This window comes from Phaethon aethereus (assembly GCF_964289735.1).
Source record: "Phaethon aethereus genome assembly, chromosome: 1".
NCBI classification, from domain to species: domain Eukaryota; kingdom Metazoa; phylum Chordata; class Aves; order Phaethontiformes; family Phaethontidae; genus Phaethon; species Phaethon aethereus.
The window spans coordinates 210,711,217-210,733,092 of NC_138575.1; the positions used below are offsets into that span (position 1 = coordinate 210,711,217).

A 21,876-nucleotide genomic window follows, 5' to 3' on the forward strand; every position below is an offset into this window, starting at 1 on the left:
TGCCTGGTTACTGACAAGTGTAGCTCTTAGGAAATGTCACAGTAATTATTGCTGCTATTAACCTGACTTCCGAGTGAAGCTTAACATTTGTGACAAGTTCCTTAAAATAACCGGTTTCCAAGGGCCCACTTCCAAATGCTTTCTCTGATGGCTTGCTGACCCACAGGCTGTAATTTGCATGGTTGCTGTAGCTCTCCGAATAGCAGTATCTTTGGGGACCTCTCGTGGACTGTCTTCCAAATGCTCGGGAAAATGTTCCTGTGTTAGTTTGTACATCAAAGGGCCTTTTACTGCACATGCCCTCATATGGATTCACAAAACTTTGATAATAAGATCCATCCAAAAGCAACAGCAAACACAAGAAGGAAATTGCATTTTAAGAGGGGGAATTTAATCCCCGAGTGATGTTCATTTTCACTTTGGCTTCTTTACAGTGACAGCAGTGAATATACACCATGTAAAGGAGTTCTTTGTAAGGCAGGGGGGTAGGGGGTGCTTGCTGGCTGGCAGTCAGGCTTAGGCTAATGTTGATAATAAAGGCCTCTGAGCAAAGAGAATGACTGAGAGGTATTCCCTCTTCCTCCAGCTGCCTTGTTTCTGTCTTTCCCCATCTTCCCCACAAGGACCCCAACACTTCCTCCTTCATCCCTCTCCTTTTCCATGGTCTATCCCTCATCATTCCAGCCGCCCTTGCATTGACACCTGGGGTGAGCACTTTGAAGCCATGAAATGCTGTTTCACGTAACTAGTACACCATTCTTTTCCAAGCCTCCTACGTCAAGCGAGCAGCCTCTGGGCAGACTCATCTGAGATACGCAACTTGCAAGTCTATTCACAAGCCAGTTTGTGCGAGAAGACCCAAGAGTAGCTCACACCAATAAGTTACAGTTATGGATGCAGTATACCCTCAGTCCCTCATCCTCTGCCTAACTGTCCCCTGGGCTCCCCCCTGGGCCTGCCCGGTCCCCACCACACCAGCGAGAGCCCTGCAGTCTGCAGGCCACCGAGGGGAGGCCTTGCCTCCTTGGGACCAGCGCACAGCCATGGCCTAGTAGCACCTCAGGGTAAGGCCCTCCTGCAGGACAACCCCGGGCCCGCAGTGCGGGCGCCCCAAGCTCCCGGTTCCGAATTGGGCTCGCCCGATCCCAGCCTGAGGAGGAGAAGGCGGGTAGGGGGAGACCGCCATTGCTACTCAAACAGCAACGCTGCCACAGCTCCCACTTCCGCCTCGGTAGCAATCATGACGACCACGCTCGCCTCTCTCACGTGACATGTCTGCCAACCCCTCCCCCCCATGGTAGGCCCGCCTTCAGCGGCGACTTCCGTCACGTGCGTCTATGGTTCCCGCGCGGTGCCTTGTGGGAGCTTGGCGGAATTATGGTGGTGGCGTAGGGCCTGGTTGCGCAGGGTGGGAGGAGGTTAAGGCGTAAGTACCCGGGGAGGTGGCGGGCGGGCCTGGCCGAGGACGGGTGGTCTCTGAGAGCGAGAAAGGCGGCTCTGAGGCGCGGAGGGTCTGTGTGTGGGGACGGGCTGCGGCCGGGTCGGGGGTCGGGGCACGAAGGGGGCTCCTGCCCCGCTCCTGCTGCGGGTCCAGGTTTCCGCGGCGCGATTGCTGGGGTGGGCTGTGGCTGAGCTCGAGGTCTCCCGTGAAGGTGGTCAGGAGGGGTCCGGCGGCGATGTGCAGCGCTCCGTGGCCGGGGCCGCTCAGCTCCAGCCTAAGACCCGTTGCTTTCTTTCAGCTTGGAAGTGAGGTGGTAAACCCTCCTGGGCCGCCCTGTCTTCCTGTGGCACCAAAGAGGCTTCCCCAAGGCTGTATTTCTGAAACTTAAGAGGTCGGTGTGCTGGTCGTCCGAGTGGTTTTGGATTGAATTTGTGTCCTTTAAGGCCAAGCCAAGTGCAAACCGACTTTAGAAAGAAGCAGGGATCGTTTCCAGATTTAATGCTTTGTGAAACTATGCAGTCGTGTTGTATCTGGTTCTTCACCTGAACTTGTAGATATCCCCCCACTACATATAATTAATACAGATAAGTTCTGAAAGCAAGTGGCTTTCTTGCATCGTGGGTCTGGCAGAGTCTGCTGAGATAGAACTCCAGCTGAGCAAGATACAAACAAAAATACACAGCATTACTGAAAAGCGTCAGCAGTCCTTGGTTGATAAGCCAAGGCTAGTTACTTTCATTTCTTTTTAAGTATTTTTGTGTGTGTTGATTTTGTTTAATGAGTAGCAGTTCAGTGGCAGTAACTGTGTTCTGCCTGGTAGGATGTTACTTTAAGCAACCAATCTATTTTATGATTTTAATACTGAAGTTGTGTTTTGTCATCTCATTAAAAGTGAAACAATAACAAATAATGCAAGCAGAGCATAAACAGGTAACGTTCACTTGTGGTATCACAGAAGCATGTGGAACAATATAATATTTTTTGCTCTGCTTTTTGATGTGCTTTAAAATGTTTTCTTGTCGTCCTTTAACATCCAGCCTCCTGGTTGGTAGGACTGGTGCCTTTGACTGGTTCCTGTATGTCTCTCTGCAGATGTGTCTTTCTTGTGTCTTGTACATCTTTAATCTGTGGTTAATGGATGTGTATGTCTTGGTGAAACGAGAAGGAGCATAGTTTCAGGTAATAGGTTTAAGATGGTGCTGGTTGATCGTGCAGGGTTTTTTTTGGCACTGGTTGACAATCTTAAACTCTTGGCATAGTGGTTTAGGATTGCAGGCTCTCCAGCAGCGCTGAGCACAGTGTGTGCTGACAGCGTGTCTGTGTGGCTGAGGCTGGGCAGAGTCTGTTTCACTCCCTTGCTGCAGAGGAATTGATTGTAGCAATTTTGGGCACCAACTAGTTCATTTTTGGGACATGCTGGTGGTATGTAGTTAATTGCACTTTACATAAGAGTAAAGCTATCAGCCTTGTACTACCAGAGAAGCGTTAACCTGAGTCCTTCAGAAAATTTTACTGACCAGCTGGAGCCACACAGGTCGGTCCCAAAGGGCCATGCTGCAATATTAATGACAGTGCTGTGCCTATATTGGAGGACTGAACAGGGCTGGGCGTGAGGGCTGGAGCATTCAGGTTGCACAATCATCACCACTATTGAATTATCAATGCCATCCTAGGCACGCTACAGCCTGTGTCAGCCAGTGTTCCTGCTGATGGCACCTAGATGCAGTTTGGGGAATAACGGAGGGGTTGTTCCCAGTAGGCAGTCATTTCTGGCTGTCATTTTTCAGGAGGCGAAAGACTGTACCACTTGCCTTAAAGATAGGAGACCAGCTCCTGGCCGGTTTTATGTACTTTATAAACGTAGCTTCACGTTCGTGTTAGACGCTGTGTATCATCTTTCAGACACGTTGGAATAGACTGTCTTTTTAAAATCTGAGTAGATTCTGTCGAGTCTGTCAATAAAAAGCTTCTTCAATTTTGAGGATCAGATGGCAAGTGATAGCTGGTATTGTGTAGTGGAACTTGACATTGCTGCTACAATTCTAGGAACAAAGTAGCTTCTGCTGTCTTCCACTGTAAGTTGTAGTAACAACTGATTTTTGTTCTTGATTCTGTAGTAGATAAAATGACGACAGCAGCGAGGCCAACGTTTGAACCTGCAAGGGGAGGACGAGGAAAAGGTGAAGGAGACTTAAGTCAGCTGTCCAAACAATATTCCAGCAGAGACCTTCCTTCTCATACTAAAATCAAATACAGGTTAGTATTGGTTTTTTTGGTCTTATGGCAAAACAGGCTGGGAATGGTATTTTTTTGTTAGGAGCGGTACTCTGAAAATTTTCACAATGGATGTTCATGTGCTTGACACTGAGCAGACATCAGAGACTGTGTGATGGTCCTGAATGAGTGGGCTGAAAGTGTAAGTCTCAAAAGCAGACTTAGGAGATCAAATGCGTTGCCAGTAATTGGAGAGGTTTAATTTTAGTGGTATTTATTACTGCTTATGGAAGTGAATCGTTAGAAGGAGGTGAGCTTGGGAGACAAAGCATTTCAGGCAGTGGAGTGGAAGGAAACTTGTTGTTGGGAACAGCAGGAGCCGACAAGCCATGGAGGGTGCTGTCACTACTTGCAGAGCAGGATGGTATAAGAGGAGTGAAGTTGAGTGTGTCTCAGAAGCAGGAAAACCATATCATATATTTGGCAAAGGACCACTGGGGAGGGGCACTAAGAGGAGGCAGGGAAATCATGGAATAGCACTTGGGCAGTAGTACATGTTGGAAGAGCTGATGTTAAACACTGCAGGTGGTTCATACAGGTCCTGGGGGAGGAAATTGGTTTAATCAGTGTGAGAGAGAATGGGATCTTATGAATATTTTCCTCTGTTTGAAATGCATAATAAATCTTCATTATCCTGTTGAAAGATGAAATGAAATCTGGAGTCAGTGTGACAGAGATACCTAGAATTTAAATGAAATGTGTCAGCCTAAATTTTTTACTTTTTTTCATCTAGCTGATGTTACTCTTGTCAGTGAAATTACTGTTCAGGTTTTACAGTTGCACTTTTTTGTGCAAATGCTTACCATTTCACCTCTTCCCTCCTGTCCCTTTGGCTTTGAAGAATACCTATGGATAAGGGAATTGGAGTGTTTTGAGGAATACAAAAAAAAAAGTGCTATCAAATGCATTTTGTTGTTATGGGGAAAATTGCTGGTGGTTTGTTTCTTTAAACAGAAGTGGGGTTTGGAACACCATCTGTTGCTTTGAAAGAAGTGTGTGGGGACAAACATGTACAGAAATATACAATGTATATTTTAACAAATCTGTATGCGTGAGAGAGAGAGATGGAGTGGGCATTAAGTGTCTTCTGCTCTTTCTCCCAAATACCTAATATTAAGTGATCTTTGTGAAATTGCCAGGACTGCATCACTGCAGGAAGAGTTCAGTGTTTCATGTTTGCTGAAATGACACAGGGTTTGGGGGGATTTTGCAGCTTTATTGGGGATTCCAAGTTCAGGTTTTTAATTACAAAAGCAAATTAAATATGTCATCTTAAAGACAGGCTGTGCACATAATGTATTTATAAAGGCTTAAGTCTGGGTTTCTTCCAGGCACTCTTATTTCCAGCACTGGGTTCACAAAAAGGTGAAAGGAATTGCTGCTTGTTTTTATTCATTAGTTCCTTTCAAGATCTCCACAGAAAATTCAGCGCTGTCTAAGTGGAGCTTAGTGTGACTCAAATATAAATAGTCTGTTGTTTTGGGCCAGTGGGTGTTATAAAAAAGAGGGAATGACATGTAATCGCAATATGTTTCACTAAAGGCTAGCGTTTTGCCTATTCTCCCAACTTTTTTTATGGTCATGGGAGATTATCTCGTGTGTCTCTTGGAGGGGAAAAGATTTATGAAAAGTATGTTCTAGTCTTGGTCCCATCCATAAGCCTTAGAGACTGTGTGTGCAGCGGCAACTTAGAGTGATAAAATGGCAAGGAAGGTTGACCATAATGCTGGTAGATATCTGCTAGGACACTGGGCTTGCACTGCAGGAGAACAGGAGATTTAGATATAGCTGCAAGGGGTAGATACAGTCATCCTGTTTTTGCAGGAATTTATGCAGGGTCTTTTAACTCATTTGAGAGTCACTGGAAGGAGCATGTGTGCGTGACATTAAGTGTCTGTGTGTGTGTAATGCATACGGGGGGGCTGATGAAGAGAGAATAAAGAAACATATGTCTACGTGGTCCCCAGTTCTTATTCTTTATATTTACCTGTTCAGGATTTATTGACCACCTCCAAAAAATTGCTCCCAGCTGCAGCCTGTCAACTTGAGCTTCCCCCCCCCCAATGTTGTTTTAGACAGGCCACTCAGGATGCTCCTGAAGAGGTGCGTAACCGTGATTTCAGAAGGGAGCTGGAGGAGAGAGAACGGGTTGCTGCAAGAGAAAAGAATAGAGACAGACCAACCAGAGGTAAAAACAAAGAAACAAAATATCTTAACACCTTTGTTTGGCATTGCTCTTGTACAAAACTCGGTGTTGTAAGAAGTTTGCAGGTTGCAGACAGAATGTTATAAGAGTTGAATTTAGGGTATTGGTCTGATAGGTCGGATCCGTTGATCTGCAAGGGAATGTCTGCTGGCTTTCATGCTGGCTTCAGGCTAGCAAAAATCTAGGCCAGCCAGTAGAATAGCATAAGCCATCAAGCAGGCCAGCTGATACAGTATGATTGGTGACAAGTATGTGCAGCTAATAAAGGGCTTTTTTTGTACTTGGACAAGCGAGACAGGAAGGGGAATGGCTTATCTTCTGGTGTTAAAGCACCGGTGTAACAATAAATCTGTTTTTAAAGTACGCAGTTCTGTTCAGTTATAGTGTAAGTGACAATTAAAAAGAAAATCAAAGGGTTTTTTGATACTCATTTTTAATATTAAGCTTGACAGAGTTTAGGTACTTTAGGTTAAGGTGTGAAGGTATTGTGAGGCTTTCAAACTCACAGATGAGAGCAGATGTGGTTTGGACCAAAACAGACAGAAGTAATGCTTTGGGGTGGTCCTCAGTGGGAACTCTCCAACTGGATAGATAGAATAAGGATATTTCACCACAGCTTTTTCTTCTGCTGTTCCTTCCTCATAAAACAATGACTTAAAAAAACTCTTGGAGGCCAAATTGTAAGTTTGAGGATGTTACTGTTTCCCTTGAAGGTAGACTGAGAAGTGAGGAAAAAAGTAAGCATAAACTTGTATCTCTTACTCTAATGCAAGACAAATTGTTTGTAAAGATTTTTCCTTTCTGACATTAGATGCTGTTAAATGAGGTGACTTAGTCACTTTTTTTTTTAATCTTGTGCTGTAGAACACACAACATCATCTTCTGTGTCTAAGAAGCCTCGGCTAGACCAGATTCCTGCAGCAAATCTTGATGCAGATGATCCGCTTACTGATGTATGTATCTTTCTCTGTCTTCTTTCCTTTCGTTGCCCTGCCTTCAGGATTTGCTGTTAATAGAATATGTACTTTTACTTTAGGTCTGTGAAAGATTTAAGACAGGTTCCAACATATCTTCCCTTTACAGTTACTCTACTGTGGTGGAAGTCCAGAGTGATTCAGAGGATTCTGGTCCATGCTGTCGTGGTATTCTTGGAAAGCACACAAAAACTAGGGAACTGAAAATACCGCTTAAAGTATGGGGAATAGGTGACTTTTTAGACTTGGTCAACTACTGGGTTAGTTAGAATTCTAAGGTAGAACTGTTGAGATACCACTGTCTGCGTGAGCAGTGGATTCTTGCTCTTGGCTCCTCTCATGCTGATGTCTAGGAGTTAGGTCTAAGGCTTGACAATAAGCTGAGGGTTTTTTTAATCCTGTTATATTTGGTCCCAACAACAGGAGTATTTGGTCACGCTATTATAATGACTTACATTACAATGATTAGAAAGTGATTGAGGACAGTCGTTCTCTAGAATCTGTCAGCTACATAGCATTTGAATTATAAAAAATTAATTGCAGTCATTCAAAAATCACCAACATATTTTTGTCTTGACTTGACTGTACAAGAGCAAATAAACTATTTGTATTGTATTTTCTGCTGCAAGCACCCAAGTACTTCAGAAATCAACCAGCAGCAAATTGCAGCCTTAGCTGGGCAGACCAGGACTGTTTTGGGGGGCTTTTTTTTTTTTTCTCCCCTCCCATGAGAGATGTGTCTGTCCAATAACTTTCAGAACTAAAAGCTGGTTTTGTTCAATGACATGAATGAGCTGCTTGTTTCCGTTTGTTGCTATTAGGAAGATGATGAAGATGAGGACTTGGAAGACAGTGATGATGATGACACTGCAGCTCTTCTGGCTGAACTGGAAAAAATCAAGAAAGAACGAGCTGAGGAACAGGCTCGAAAGGTAAAATCTTATCCATTAAAGATCATTTGTGTTTTTGCAAACTGATCTTTATTAAAACTGGTGTACCTTAAGTACTTAGGATGAGCGAGAACTGGGAAACAAAGTAAGTGCCCTTCAACTCTTCTCAAGTAGGGTCTGATGGATTTGTTCTTCTATCTAATAGTTTTGTCAAGTATTTTTTTCTTTAGTAGACACATTGAACATCTTACTCACTAAAATGTTTTTATTCACTTTTCCAACACTTTGTAGAGGCATGGAGTCAAGATAATCTTGCTTTTCATGTGCAAGTCCTTTTATGAAGACGAATATCATACCAAGCCGTATAGTGGCATTAGTGAGCTACCTGTTATCCAGTGCAATTTCATTTGTCACCTAGCTCTTATAAAACAGGAAATAGGATTTTTTTAAATTTATGAAATAAAAATGTGTGCTTTTTGATGCTTTTGCTTATGACTGCAAGTTTTATACAGTGGTTACTCTCTCACAGCATTGGTACTGTGTTGCCTTGGCAAGGAGCAACAGCTGTAGCTGTAAGATCAGAACTATTTTCATGTGATTATACACAGGTGAGTTTATTTGAAAATGTTTCCACAAAAATGAGTTGTTAATATGACAGTCTTTTCAGAACATGGAAAGTCAACTCACATGTAGCCTTCATAGCTCCCTATAATCTCTCTCTTTCCAGATAGAAATACCATGTTCTACCCTTGAAAAGGGAGAGAAGACCCTGTAGTTAGAGATTGTTTTCCTACGAGCGGGATCAAATCCCATGCTGTTGCCTTCCACACCTCCTTGGTGTAAGAGATTGTTGGGATGGAGTGCATTAGCAAAACCCCCGATTGATGAATGGACTTCTAGGGACTATCTCTGGGAATAATCCATATTGTCAAACTGATCATGGTTTAGAATGAACTTCACTGGCTCTAACATTGCATTGCAACAGAGTTTAGAGTTCAGGTATTTCATCTGCAATACTGAAATGCTCTGCCTCAGGTGCTGGATATGTGCAGTATTCCCTCTTCTGTTTTTAGTAAGCTCTTTCTTTTTTTAAGTAACACTTCAGTCATCTTAGTACTTTTGAAAAATGTTGCATACTTCAGTTTGAGTAGTTTTGTATGTTGTTATATGTAGATTCTTTGTTAGTGTTAAAAAAACAAACAAACCAAACCCAACTTTTTCATTTTTCTATAAGGTAATCTTAAGTTGTTTTCAGAACATGCTAAATAAACACATTAAATGCTGATTGGGATCTTTGCTGCTGTGACAACTTAATGTTTTGGTGCCTCTGTGCTACTCATAAGCTTATCGTAGCTGAACACACACACACTTGCAGTTTAGCATTTTTCACAAATGCTCTTCAAAAGAGTCAGCTGGCAGTGAACAGGGCATAGCATCTAGCAGACACTAGGAATAGCCAGGAGAGAATAACGTTTTAAACGCTGTAGGCAGCAATGTAGTGCTTGACAATATAGAAATTTACCTTTAGAATCAACAAGGCCTGTAAAACCAGCAAGCACTTCAGTTTTGGAGTTGAGTGCCTTGGATAACTGTAGCATGCTGCTTCAGTGCAGAAATTTCGCTGCAGAAAACTGTTGATACTTGATTCTCCATCTGGCCTGTGAGTGGTCTTTTACATTAAAGTGTTTTAAAGTGTCTCTCATCTCTTTATCTAGGCATTTGAAGCACATCACATAGCAATGCAGTTCTGTTCTGCAGTAATAACATGTTGAAAATTACTTTAAAACACTGTGAACAATTCTTCCATGTATTCCTGCATGAAATGTACCAAACTACTAATTAAGTATAGCAATGTGTAGGAAAGACTTCTACTTCAGCTGTTCGTGCACAGTGCTTCAAACGAAAGCTTAGATCTCTTGATTTTTCACTTTGCCTGATGGTTGAAATTATACATCTAGATTAAACAGCATAACTTGTCACATTTCAGTGTAGCAAACTTACATTAGGAAAATAATGGTAGTAAATTGCGGCACAGACAACCAAGTGCATGCTGCTTTGGTCTTGCGTAGAAAGCAGGAATGTTATCATATCTCCGAAGTTCTTATTTTGTCACTAGAGGGTGCTAAAAGCTATGAAGTATTTAGTATAGCGCTAGTTTTACTTTGCTGTCTCTTAACCGGTATTTTTTAGCTTCATGGATGTTCTCCTTCCCCTAGAAGCAGGGTTTATAATGTCCAATGCAACATGCATACTGAATACATGCATGCTTATCTGAAATGAATACATTTGTTTCTTTCTAAAAACTAGTATTAGTTATTTATTTGCAATAGTGCACGCTACTGCACACTCACTGTCTACTCTGTTCATCCTTTCATTGGCTGGTGGCTGATAGGCTCTCTTAAAAATTGGTGTCTTCAGTAAACAGTAGGTGCTCTGCAGATACTTGGAATTTTATTTTCTTGGGGTTTTTTGAGAGTAAGAAACTAAGACTATGTTGATGGGAAAAAGTGAAAACCAAGGTGAGGCGCAGCCTTGGAAAGAGCCTTTGGAAGTAAGGGTCTCCTTAGAAGAGTATATTGGCTTTAGGGGTGCAGTCTGTTTACATTATGCCTTGTAGTCCGTGACTTTGAAATAAGGCATTACTGGCAAAGCATTTTATGGCCATTTTATGTAAGTCCCTTTTCCCATCAGATATGTGGGATTGCATATTATTATGTATCGCAAACTGTAATTGAAACCTAACTTTGTAAGTAACCTTGTATTAGCCATCCAGCTGACTTCAGAGTAACATCTCATGTAGTCTTAATTGTGTAGTCGCTATTAGTCCTAATCCACATACAGGGATGGTTTATCTGCTGAAACACTGCTGTCCATAGCAGGCAGCGTGGGTAAACCAGTGTGAAGGTAAAGGGAAACTGCAGAGTGAACGCCTGTTCGCTCTTCTGCCCACCGTTCTCAGATCTCTTTGTTGTTATACAGACAGATTAACGTGTCTCTGCATCTTCTTGGAATATGCCAGGGTCTTAACAAGATGAAGTGGGTAAAATACAGTAACATAGCCCAGATTTGTGCCACGTGTAATTTTTTTTACTGATATTTTAGTTATTTTCATTTCTTAAAATGCTAGACCAGTGATTTCTGAGACTTCTTTTAAAGTAAAGTGTATTTTTGTTAACTGTTTTCACTCGTCACTTTGATGTCTGGTATTTAAGTTGCCATGAAGGGAGCACTGCTCCTTTTTAAAATGCACCTCTGGTGAGACAGCAGTTAAAAACAAAAGATGAGAGTCTGTTTTTTTCCAGATCATCATGCTCTCTGTTAACTTCCCTTATGTGGTAATACCAATTTCCATAGAAATCCTTTAAATCTAATTTTGACAAATATTAGTATTAAGAGGTTCTGACATCCCTCACATTGGTATTTCCCTTTAATCTGTGAACCAAATAGTTTGTCAACCAAATTAGCAATTGCTGTCAAAGCTTGTTAGCTTCTCAAAATGCTTCAATTCCCTTGAATTCTGTAGAAACATTAAATACTACGAATGTTTTTAAAAACTGATTGACCATGAGGGGAGTCCTGACTTTTCTCACACCCTCCACAATTTTAATCTCTCGGGTTGTTTCTAGTAGACACTAAGCTGACCAGGATATTTTAGTTTTGAAAGCCATTTCTGTGGAATGATTCTGAGCCTGTTTAAAACTGTACAAATGCTAGGTCTGCTGTCTATGTGAACTATCCACGGGTAGGTTTCATGGAAACTTGTTTCATATTCCAAACACAGCATTACGATGCTCTTGATTTTCAATTTTCAAGCACTTCCGTAAAAGGTAAATGGAAATAATTAAGAACAAACCTCAAACCAGTGAGCAATTGAATGTATGCGTGCAGTTCCAGCAAGGCTATTTTAACATCCAGTCATTTTATGCTTTTCTGAGAACAGAGTTAAAGTTTTTCATTTGCTTTCTTACAGTTTTATTTCACCAAGTGTTTCTCTCTAACTGAATATATTACTTTACCAATAGTCAGAATAGATCTTAGCTCTGTCCTGTGTTTTAGCCATGTCACAGACTTTTGAATAGAACATTAGAAAATTAATCTTGATAGATATTAACTTTTACACTTAAATTTTAAGGATCTGACTAAAACTAGAATATCAAGTCAGTGATTAAGAAAGAATTTCAATAACGAGGCAAAAGCAGGTGGCAGAGTATCCTTCTTCATTAAATGTTTGAGACGTGCTAGCAATACTTAACTTTGCCAAGAACTAATGATCATGTCACTTTGCCCACAAGAGAGGGGACAACAAATCTGCATATAGACACTGCAGTTGTGATTACTCTGTGCTTTTATTTTTTGAAGTTTCAATCAGTTATTTGAATCACTGCATTGCATTGCGTTAGTGATTTGCATAGGATCAAATAACTGGGGTGGATCTCCATGGTATTAATTTTTTTGTTCCATTCTGCTAAAGGCAGTGCCATCACAGTTTGACATTCAAAAAATCAAGATTTAAATGAGGTTATGTGATTCTGCTCCACCCCCCCCCCGCCCCTTACAGCTGCCCAATGTCTTTAAAAACTAAACAGGATAACTTGCTTTAATACAATGGATTCATGTCAGGAATTTCAGCGCTTTCTGTAAAAGTAGTCTTGCTCTGTGCGAAGGGTAGGAACTATACTAAAAAAAAAAAGATACAACCATGGTAACAATAATGTTTTTCTTCCCTTTATGGTCAGAAACAAAATATGCCAAGGGACTGTTAATCTTACAGCAAGATAAGGAATAATTGTTCAGTTAAGGTCAATACAGTTTTGTCTGCTTTTTCTTCTCCCTCAACTGTGATGCCCCATGGTGAGTTCAGTTGTACAGTGGAGGCTTGCTTTGAGATCTAATTCACATAGTAGCATCTCTATCTGTTTCCTCAGGGTATGGGACTCCCTCTGCCACTCCAGAGTGGCACTCCCACTTCCCCACACCATAATATTCCTGTTCTATTGCCTCTGCTTCTAACACTGGTTACAACGTGATTGACTATTGATTCATCTCTGCAGATAGCTGGTGCAACACGCTGCCATTGGAAAGCACCGTGCTGAAGTGATGGAATACTCTGTAGCATGTTTTTTTGCTAAAATGGCATAGAAAGAGCGTTGTATACCTCATCTCGCTGAAAGGAAAGGCAAGCAAAGAGGCGTTATTTTAGAAAAAGTGGAGAGAATAGAGAAATATTATTTTCCACCTTCGGCTTTTCTTCTGTTGCGGGTTTGTTGTATCCATAGTGTTTTAGCTTAATAAGTCTTTGTTCCACCACACAAAAGAACAATGTAGGCTTTGGAGCAACCCGAGCCACTAGTTTTGTGAACAGCTGTGCTTGATCATGCCTCAGAGGTGTGAAGCTCAGACAGCTATGAAGGTTATGTCTGGTCTGTTTGATTTGATACAACCCATGCTCCATTGCCTGGAGCGTCCCGGCTTTCAGTGGAGGAGTGGGCAATGGAAGATTTATGTGGAAAATTCTGAAACATAATTAAAACCTCATTTGGTTCAAGATGAGGGATTCTGCACCTCTGGCCAAAATGTGTAATTTAGCTTAAGTGTAAATGTCAACTTTATATCACTGTGAGTTACACCTAATATTTCTTCCATGTCATGTCTCTAAAATACAAAACTTAGTAATTTGCCTTTTTTTTAAATCCTGCGTACATTCTTTGGGAGGTTTAAGCGAAGCTAAATAATAAAAAAAAAAAAAAAAATCTCCAAGTCTAATCTTCAGAATTAGCCTGCTTCCTAAAACTTGTAGCAAATATGTTGAAGTGTTATCCAACCTAGAACAGCTTTGAATGACCTGAATTTGATACATAAATTACCATGCGTGCCGGGTCATCTTTGTGAAGTGACTAAAACTGATGAAGCCTTACTCAACAGATCTGTTTGCTTTCAGACTCTAATCTGTTGATCTTTGTCATTAAAGACAAGCTTATGCAGTTTGTTACTACTTCTAGTTGTGCTGCCTTTGCGGCTCTAAAAGACGGCAGAGTTCTCTTTGTGAACAGAGCTGAGAAACAGTGAATGGCCGCACAAGCACCCTGGGGCTCTGCAGCATCCCTGACAGGCAATAGGGAAAATCAAGCTTTGCAAATAAGATTCATGGATGTTTTCTGTAACTGTTGTCACTATAAAAGTGTGTTTGACAGATTCTGTTAGTGTTGTGTTCATAATTGTTTTTAAGAATTTAATAGATACAAAAGTAAAATGTCATAATTTGAAATTCCCAAGATTGTCCCTACCATTTCTTTTGATTATAGTGCAATTTTTGCTACCCTCTAGTATTCTGGAATTGTAGTTGACTTGAGTCAATGGAGTTTTTTGCTAGCAATTAGCAATTTTAGACAGAATTCAGTTGAGCTTGAAATGCCAAGTTGTTGGAGTGTCATGGTTTAGTCCTACCCAGCAACTAAGCACCAGGCAGCTGCTTGCTTGCCTCTCCTCCCGGGTGGGATGGGGGAAATCAGAAAAAACTACTGGGTTGAGGTGAAAACAGCCTAATAGGACAGCACAAGAAGAGGAAGCAACAGTGATAACAACAACAATCATAATATTACTGATAAAGGAATATACAAAACCAAGTGATGCACAGTGCAGCAACTGCTTACCACCCGGTGATCAATAGCCTGTTCTTGAGCAGCAATTCCCACCCCTCAGCCAGCTCCAGTTTATATACTGAGCATGACATTATATGGTAGGGAATATCCCTTTGGCCAGGCTGGGTCAGCTGTCCTGGCTGTGCCCCTCTCCCAGATTCTTGTCCACCTCCTCTTGCCCACCTGCAGAGCCTGGGGAACTGAAAAGTCCTTGACTGAGTATAAGCACTACAACTACTGGGCAAGAACCAAAACCATCAGTGTGTTACGAACATTATTCTCATACCAAATCCAAAACACAGCACTATACCAGCCATCAGGAAGAAAAAACAACTCTTCCAGCTGAAACCAGGACATGGGGTCAATGTATAAGTTATGTGTCCCAGCTTCCATGGTGGTGTAGTGGAGATGCAGTCAGCAGAGCCTGGGGTTGGTTTCCTGTGTGTGTAATTTAGTGTGAGCAGAAGAGCCGTGTTGACTCCTTATTGTATTCTCTAGGTTTCTGCTGAGATGTGAACTCAGATGCCAGAAGCAGGTACCTAGATGTAGGTGTCTTAATCTGGAGCTAAATCCTACTCTTAGTCTTATACTATTGCTTGCAGTGTAACACTTCTTAGAAGTGTTACTTCCCTACTCCTGCTGGCCACACTATTGCTGATACAGGCCACACTATTGCTGCTGGCCGCTGTGGCCACCTGGGCACACTGCTGGCTCATGTTCAGCCGGCTGTCAACCAGCACCCCCAGGTCCTTTTCTGCCAGGCAGCTCTCCAGCCACTCCTCCCCAGGCCTGCAGTGTTGCCTGGGGTAGTTGTGACTGAAGTGCAGGATCCGGCACTTGGCCTTATTAAACCTCATACAGTTGATCTCAGCCCATCGATCCAGCCTGTCCAGATCCCTCTGCAGAGCCCTCCTACCCTCCAGCAGATCAACACTCCCACCCAACTTGGTGTCATCTGCAAAGTTACTGAGGGAGCACTCGATCCCCTTATCCAGATCATCAATGAAGATATTGAACAAGACCGTCCCCAAATCTGAGCCCTGGGGAACACCGCTTGTGATCAGCCACCAACTGGATTTAACTCCATTCACCACAGCTCTCTAGGCTTGGCCATCCAGCCAGTTCTTTACCCAGTGAAGAGTGCACCTGTCTAAGCCACGAACCACCACTTTCTCCAGGAGAATGCTGTGGGAGACAGAATTAATTCTTAATACAGAAAAATTAAATGTTCATCTGTGTGTAACACTGGAGTAGTTACTACCGTATGCATATTTTTTTGTGGTTCTTAATATTGACTGTTATCTTCTTGTAGTGATTTGAATGACTGAGTGCTTTCCACTTCTCGTCATGCATGGTATAGAATGCTGGAACAATCAGGTTTTTAGGAGCTGTTGAGATCAAATCTGAAACTGGGGAAGAAAGGGGAGAAGAACTGTAATTCCCGCCCCCCCCTCCAAGGTGCTGACCGATTCCAGTGGACATTTGACCATCGCATAAACACTGTGTGTGGAGTGCATTGTTGTTCTGTATTTGTCAGTGGTGTGTGGATGCGTTTTTGTGCATCATAAACCACCGTAAGATGTTTATGTGTGCCCCAGTTGAAGTGGTGCATGCTGCACAGGTTTAGTAACTTTGCATCATGGCTGAGGTTACCATCTGAGAAATTTGGGGGCAAGACTGTGCTATGCTCAGCATGCCCCCTTGAGTTCCCCTAGAGCTCAGCTCTAAAATGGAGAACTGCTGTGTCTTTACATATATAGGACTTGGAAGAAGTTCTCTCCACAGAAGCATTTGTCAACAGAGGAGTATTAATTTCTTGCAAAGCTCTTCTTAGTGCTACCTTTTCTTGAGTATAGTCCAGTATGAATTTTCAGTTTGTAGCATTCTTATTTGCTTTTAAGATTTGTCCCAGACCTCTTGTTTTTTCAAAGTCTCACCTCTAATGGAGTGTCAGAGATTAAATTTAACGAGGCAGATCCCACCTCATTTTGGACAACACAGAGAGTACGTCCTTTGCTTGCAGCATCCTGTTGTAAAGTTGCTTAATGGGCTTAAACAAAATCTGATCACCTCTCAGGAGGTACCTGAAAATCAGTACTGATTTTTTTTTCGCTTGTACCAGTATCTTAGATTTTGCTTGGTTTCAAATCAGTGCTTTGCATGCATGTGCTGTACAGTAATCTGAGAGCTGCTTGACTTCTGCTGGGGACATGACACAGACTGCAGTAAATCAGATTTCGCTGCTGTTGGCTCCTCCATGTTCCAGGGAAAGAAGATGGTAAATTGGAGGTTGGCGTACTGCGCAGAAGCAGCTGTGTGCATTTCTTGTTTGTAATCCACAGAGGAAAGAAATGTATAATTTGAATTTGTATTTCTAATACGGGGGAAATTGCTGATCCATGTCAAATATTTTTGTTCTCTGTGTTTCCTTATTTACTGGGATGGTAGTAACAACTGAAGTTGGAGTGCAAATGTTGGTTTTAGAGCTGTGTTTGAAAATGCAACACTTCAGTTTATTTGTGTTAATAAATTTCAATTGCTACAGTTTGTGTTAAAGCTCCATGGATACAGCAGCGAGGGCAAGTTTTGCCTATGCACATGTTTTGATAAGGGCATTACAGGGCTGTGCTGTGCTTTTAAGCAATATGCCCTTTTGGGGAGCTTTTCCCACCCCACTGCAATTAATGGCAGGTGGTTCTAAATTTTATTTCTGAGAAGCAGTGTAATGGTAGGTGTTTTTTTGATAACTATATTTCATGTACCTGATCAGTGCAATTGAAAAACATTGTAAATTGTAGATAGTTTTAGTAATATATCACTTAGTATTGATTACATGTTTGAAGCTAGAGAACTCTGGCTAGCATTGCTGTTCAGGTTTAGCACTTAAACCTTGTAAACACTTTCATCAAGAAAAACATTTCCTCTTTTGGGATCCCATAGCAGCCATCAGCCATGAATTTTCTGCAGTTTGGAAAAAAAAACAAAACACAACCACCACCTTGTGATCTCTTTGTCTTTAGTTTATATCACTTTTAAAAGCCACTCCTGCAGCGCTAATGAGACTTCAGTGCATTTTTTTAAGTAGAATGTCTTCAGACCATGCTTCAGCAATACAGGGAGCGGGAGACCTAGTTAGTCATCCAAATTGAAGAATTGTATTTTTTTCATTCTGGTACTTTCATCAAAGAGCAGTCCTTGTAATACATTTGAAAGGTTGTGGAAAAATAATGTTGATGTAAAATGAATATTACATATTCATTTTGAAGTCTGTGAGCATTTAAGTCACTAAAAATATTAATATAGCTTGGAAGTGTGGGCAGTGAAATCTACTTTGTGTTGCCTGTAGTGCAGTGCTTCACTTAGGCTTGAGTTACATGCTTTTGACAGTACAAGGAGAAGAAAAGTTTTCTGCTCCTTAATATTGGAACTCTTAAATAGTCTTAGGACATCCACTGCTGAATTTCCCAATTTTCTTTTTAACTGGTCCCTAAGAAAGCTGTAGTTGTAAAACCCAAGCAGATTGTTGAAGATGACAGAGAAGTTTCAACATGCTGTAAGGTTTCTTCCACTTAATGAATATTGTATAATGTATTCTCTTTTCTCATGAGAACAAAAAAAAAAATCTTTTAATCTGCATACAGTTTTTAATATAATAAATATGGAAATGGTAAAGCTAGAATGTAAGAGAATATTTGGTGGAACATCAGAGGTAAGTAGAGCAGATATGAGTGTTGCTAGATTGACAGTATTTTAGCCATGCTAAGCTCTTTAGAGTGTCTCTGCTTCTATCCTTATTCATATGCATGTCAAATGCTCTGAGAAGTCTAAGCTAGCAGTTAAAGCTCTGTCTGTGCGGATGTTTGCAGCTAAACAATGTTTATCTCTACCAACTAGATGAGAAAAATGGCCCAGAAAAGTAACGTATCCATTTCTGGTTCTCAGGAACAAGAGCAAAAGGCTGAAGAAGAAAGAATTCGGATGGAGAACATTCTGAGTGGTAACCCACTGCTGAACCTTACTGGGCCAGCACAGCCTCAAGCAAACTTCAAAGTGAAGAGGAGGTAGTGTGCAGTCTGTACAGTGATACCCATCCCCTTGCTCCCTCTCATTACTCAGTCTGAAAAGGTCATCACTGCCGTTGGTTTTTGTTTCCTTCCTCAGATCTTGTCACAAGCGGTGTAAGGTAGAACTGGGATACTGATGCATATAGTGATTGTCTAGGGCATTTCTCTGAACAAAATCATCCGCCTACTTTGTGTTAAGAACGAGGTAGAGAGGTTGAGATTTGTGTTTGTCTGACATTGTTCATAATGATACAAAAGGTAACAGGACCAAAGTTTCTCAACAGATTTGATGGTATGCTCCCCTTTAAAATCATCTGGGTTGGGGTTTTTGTTTCTTTGGGATTTTTTAGTGTAACTAGAATTAATAAATATGAGCCTTTTTCTGAATACAGTTCTTGTTTGCAGATATTCCAAATACTCTTATGTCTATCAAAATTAGGGCCATTAAATTAAAGTAGTCATCATTTTCTGTAAACAACAAATTAACCTGTAATCTACTCATACTCATCTCACTTCTGATTCAGGAGCACGTAGGAGATGGCTTGGATTAAAAAAAAATAGATCTTCTTTTCTTGAAGACTAAAATCAAATCCTAATGACTAGCTGTTCTTAGTACATTTAAATGGGAAGGCCAAACTTCCTTTATATATTGTTGTAAATTGCACCTACTTTTTATACAAACTTACTGAAGTTAAAAACGCTTGTTTTCAGATGGGATGATGATGTCGTCTTCAAGAACTGTGCCAAAGGAATAGATGAAACAAAAAAGGACAAAAGATTCGTGAATGATACTCTGCGATCGGAATTTCACAAAAAGTTCATGGAAAAATACATCAAGTAGTACAGTTTTATGTGCGGTGGCGCTGAAGGACTTGGAAGGTTGTGGTTGTTCCCTCCCTCAGAATTCAAGGCTCAATACTTGGTCATGAATTCCCAAATGCTTTTCCAAGATCATCAACAGCTTCATAATTAATAATTGCTATGTATCTGGAGTTTTTATTCCTTCAGTATGTTTTCTTATCAGTTTTAATTAAATCAGTTTGTGTTTCATGAACGTTTTTTGGTACACGTGCATTTGCTTATTACTGGCCTTCTTGTAAATGGTAGAAGAGAGAAGCTGGTTTGCAATAAATGCTTCTAGTTGTTTAAATTGCTTTACAAAACAACCTGTATTTGTAATGATGGTGGTTTCTAGCTTACACAACTCCTATAAATGTCAGTATTATGAAAGATGGGAAACAGCTGAGTATGGCGAGCAGTGTGAACTGAAGAGAGATGTACTTTCTGTAGCAAACTGGACTTTCTTCCATTTAATAGTAGTTAGAAACTTAGTTAATAATCTTTTTTAGTTACTTCTTGCTATCAACCAAGTTGTGGTTTGGTGGGGTGGCTCCAAGTTTTTAGCAGCCTGGCTCTTTTGGCTCAGTACTTCTGGGGCTCAGTACTTCTGGGGCGATACCATGTAATGCTTGGGGGAACTTGGAGAGGGAAATGCTCTGTAGAACGATGGGGTTTTTTGCCTCCTTATAGAAACCACTGCAGTGCTCAGTCCCTCAGCCACGTGGCCACAAGGCTCAGTCTGTCTGTGTGGTTCAGAAGTAAACAGTGCTGTCAGAAAGTTGCAGGTGAGTGTTTTGTTTGTTTGTTTGTTTGTTTGTTTTTTTAAATGACTGATCTCCGAGATACCATAGTACACTTTCTTTACTTCTTAAATGTCCATTTTAACACGTAGAATCATAGAATAGTTTGCGTTGGAAGGGACCTTTCAAGGTCATCTAGTCCAACCCCCCTGCAACTAGATCAGGTTGCTCAGAGCCCTGTCCAACCTGACCTGGAATGGTTCCAGAGATGGGGCATCTACCACTTCTCTGGGCAGCCTGTGCCAGTGCTTCACCACGCTCATGATAAAAAATTTCTTCCTTACATCTAGTCGGAATCTGCCCTCTTTCAGTTTAAAACCATTACCCTTTGTCCTATTGCAACAGGCCCTGCTAAACAGTCTGTCCCCATCTTTCCTATAGGCCTCCTTTAAGTCCTGGGAGGCTGCCATAAGGTCTCCCCGGAGCCTTCTCTTCTCCAGGCTGAACAACCCCAGCTCTCTCAGCCTGTCCTTACAGGAGAGGTGTTCCATCCCTCTGATCATTTTGGTGGCCTCCTCTGGACCCGCTCCAAAAGGTCCATGTCTTTCCTGTGCTGAGGGCTTCAGAGCTGGACGCAGCACTGCAGGTGGGGTCTCAGCAGAGCGGAGTAGAGGGGCAGAATCCCCTCCCTCGACCTACTGGCCGCGCTGCTTTGGATGCAGCCCAGGAGACACCTCCCTGCCCTCCGTGTGCCTTAGCATAGCTCCTAGTAGGATCTGTTCCATGATCTTGCCAGGCACAGAGGTGAGCTGGCAGGTTGCTAGTTCCCAGGGTCCTCTTTTCCAAAAGTCAGTGCAGTGCTTCCAGACTTTTTCCAGTCTCCAGGGACTTCCCCTGACTGCCAGGACTTTTCAAATATCATGGAGAGTGGCTTGGCAACTACATCAGCCAAGTCTCTCAGGACTTTGGGATGCATCTCGTCAGGTCTCATAGACTTGTGCATGTTCAGGTTCCTCAGGTGGTCTCAAACCAGATCCTCTCTTACAGTGGGAGGGACTTTGCTGCAGTCCCTGTCTCACCGACCATCCCGTCCAGAGGTGTGAGAAGAGATACTGCCAGTGGAGACTGAGGCAAAGAAGTTGTTGAGTACCTCAGCCTTCTCTTCATCCGTTGTTCCCAGTTTCCCAGTCTTGCTCGTCTCGGTGGGTACGCTTTCTTTGACCTTCCTTTTCTGGCTGACATACCTGTAGAGGCCCTTATTTTTTGCATCGCTTGCCAAGTTGAGCTCCAGCCACGCCTTGGCCCTCCTGACCCCATCCCTACACAACTGGGCAGCATCCCTGTACTCTTCCCAGGATACCTGTTCCTGCTTCCACAGCCTGTGCATTGCTTTCTTGCCCTTTGGCTTGACAAGCAGGTCTTATCCCAGCCATGCCAACCTCTTGCCTTCCTCTCCTGATTTCTTACACCTGGGGATCGAGAGCTCTTGCACTCTATGGAAAGCATCCTTAAAGATCTGCCAGCTCTGTTCTGCTCCCTTGTCCCTGAGGGCAGTTTCCCAGGGGGTCCTATTGACTGACTCCCTGAAGAGCTGGAAGTTTGCTTTCCTAAAATTCAGGGTCCTGACTTTACTCCTCACCTGCCCCATATCCCTCAGGATGATGCACTCCACCAATGCATGCTCACTGCAGCCCAGGCTGTCTCCGATCTTGACATCACCAATTAGCTCACTTGCATTGGTGACCAGCAAGTCCAGTATGGCATACCCTCTGGTAGGGCTGTCTATTACCTGGCACAGGAAGTTCTCCT

At 42.1% G+C, this 21,876-nt stretch overlaps 1 protein-coding gene across 1 annotated transcript; it reads left to right on the plus strand.

Moving 5' to 3' along the window:
* Nucleotides 1-3,566: 3,566 nt before the first annotated feature.
* CWC15 (CWC15 spliceosome associated protein homolog) lies at nt 3,567-19,328 on the plus strand (the record flags this gene model as incomplete). Its single annotated transcript, XM_082014227.1, has 6 exons — nt 3,567-3,701; nt 5,795-5,903; nt 6,786-6,874; nt 7,717-7,827; nt 18,366-18,484; nt 19,199-19,328. The coding sequence occupies 6 exons, from the start codon at nt 3,567-3,569 to the stop codon at nt 19,326-19,328; spliced, it is 693 nt and encodes a 230-aa protein (XP_081870353.1).
* Nucleotides 19,329-21,876: the final 2,548 nt, after the last annotated feature.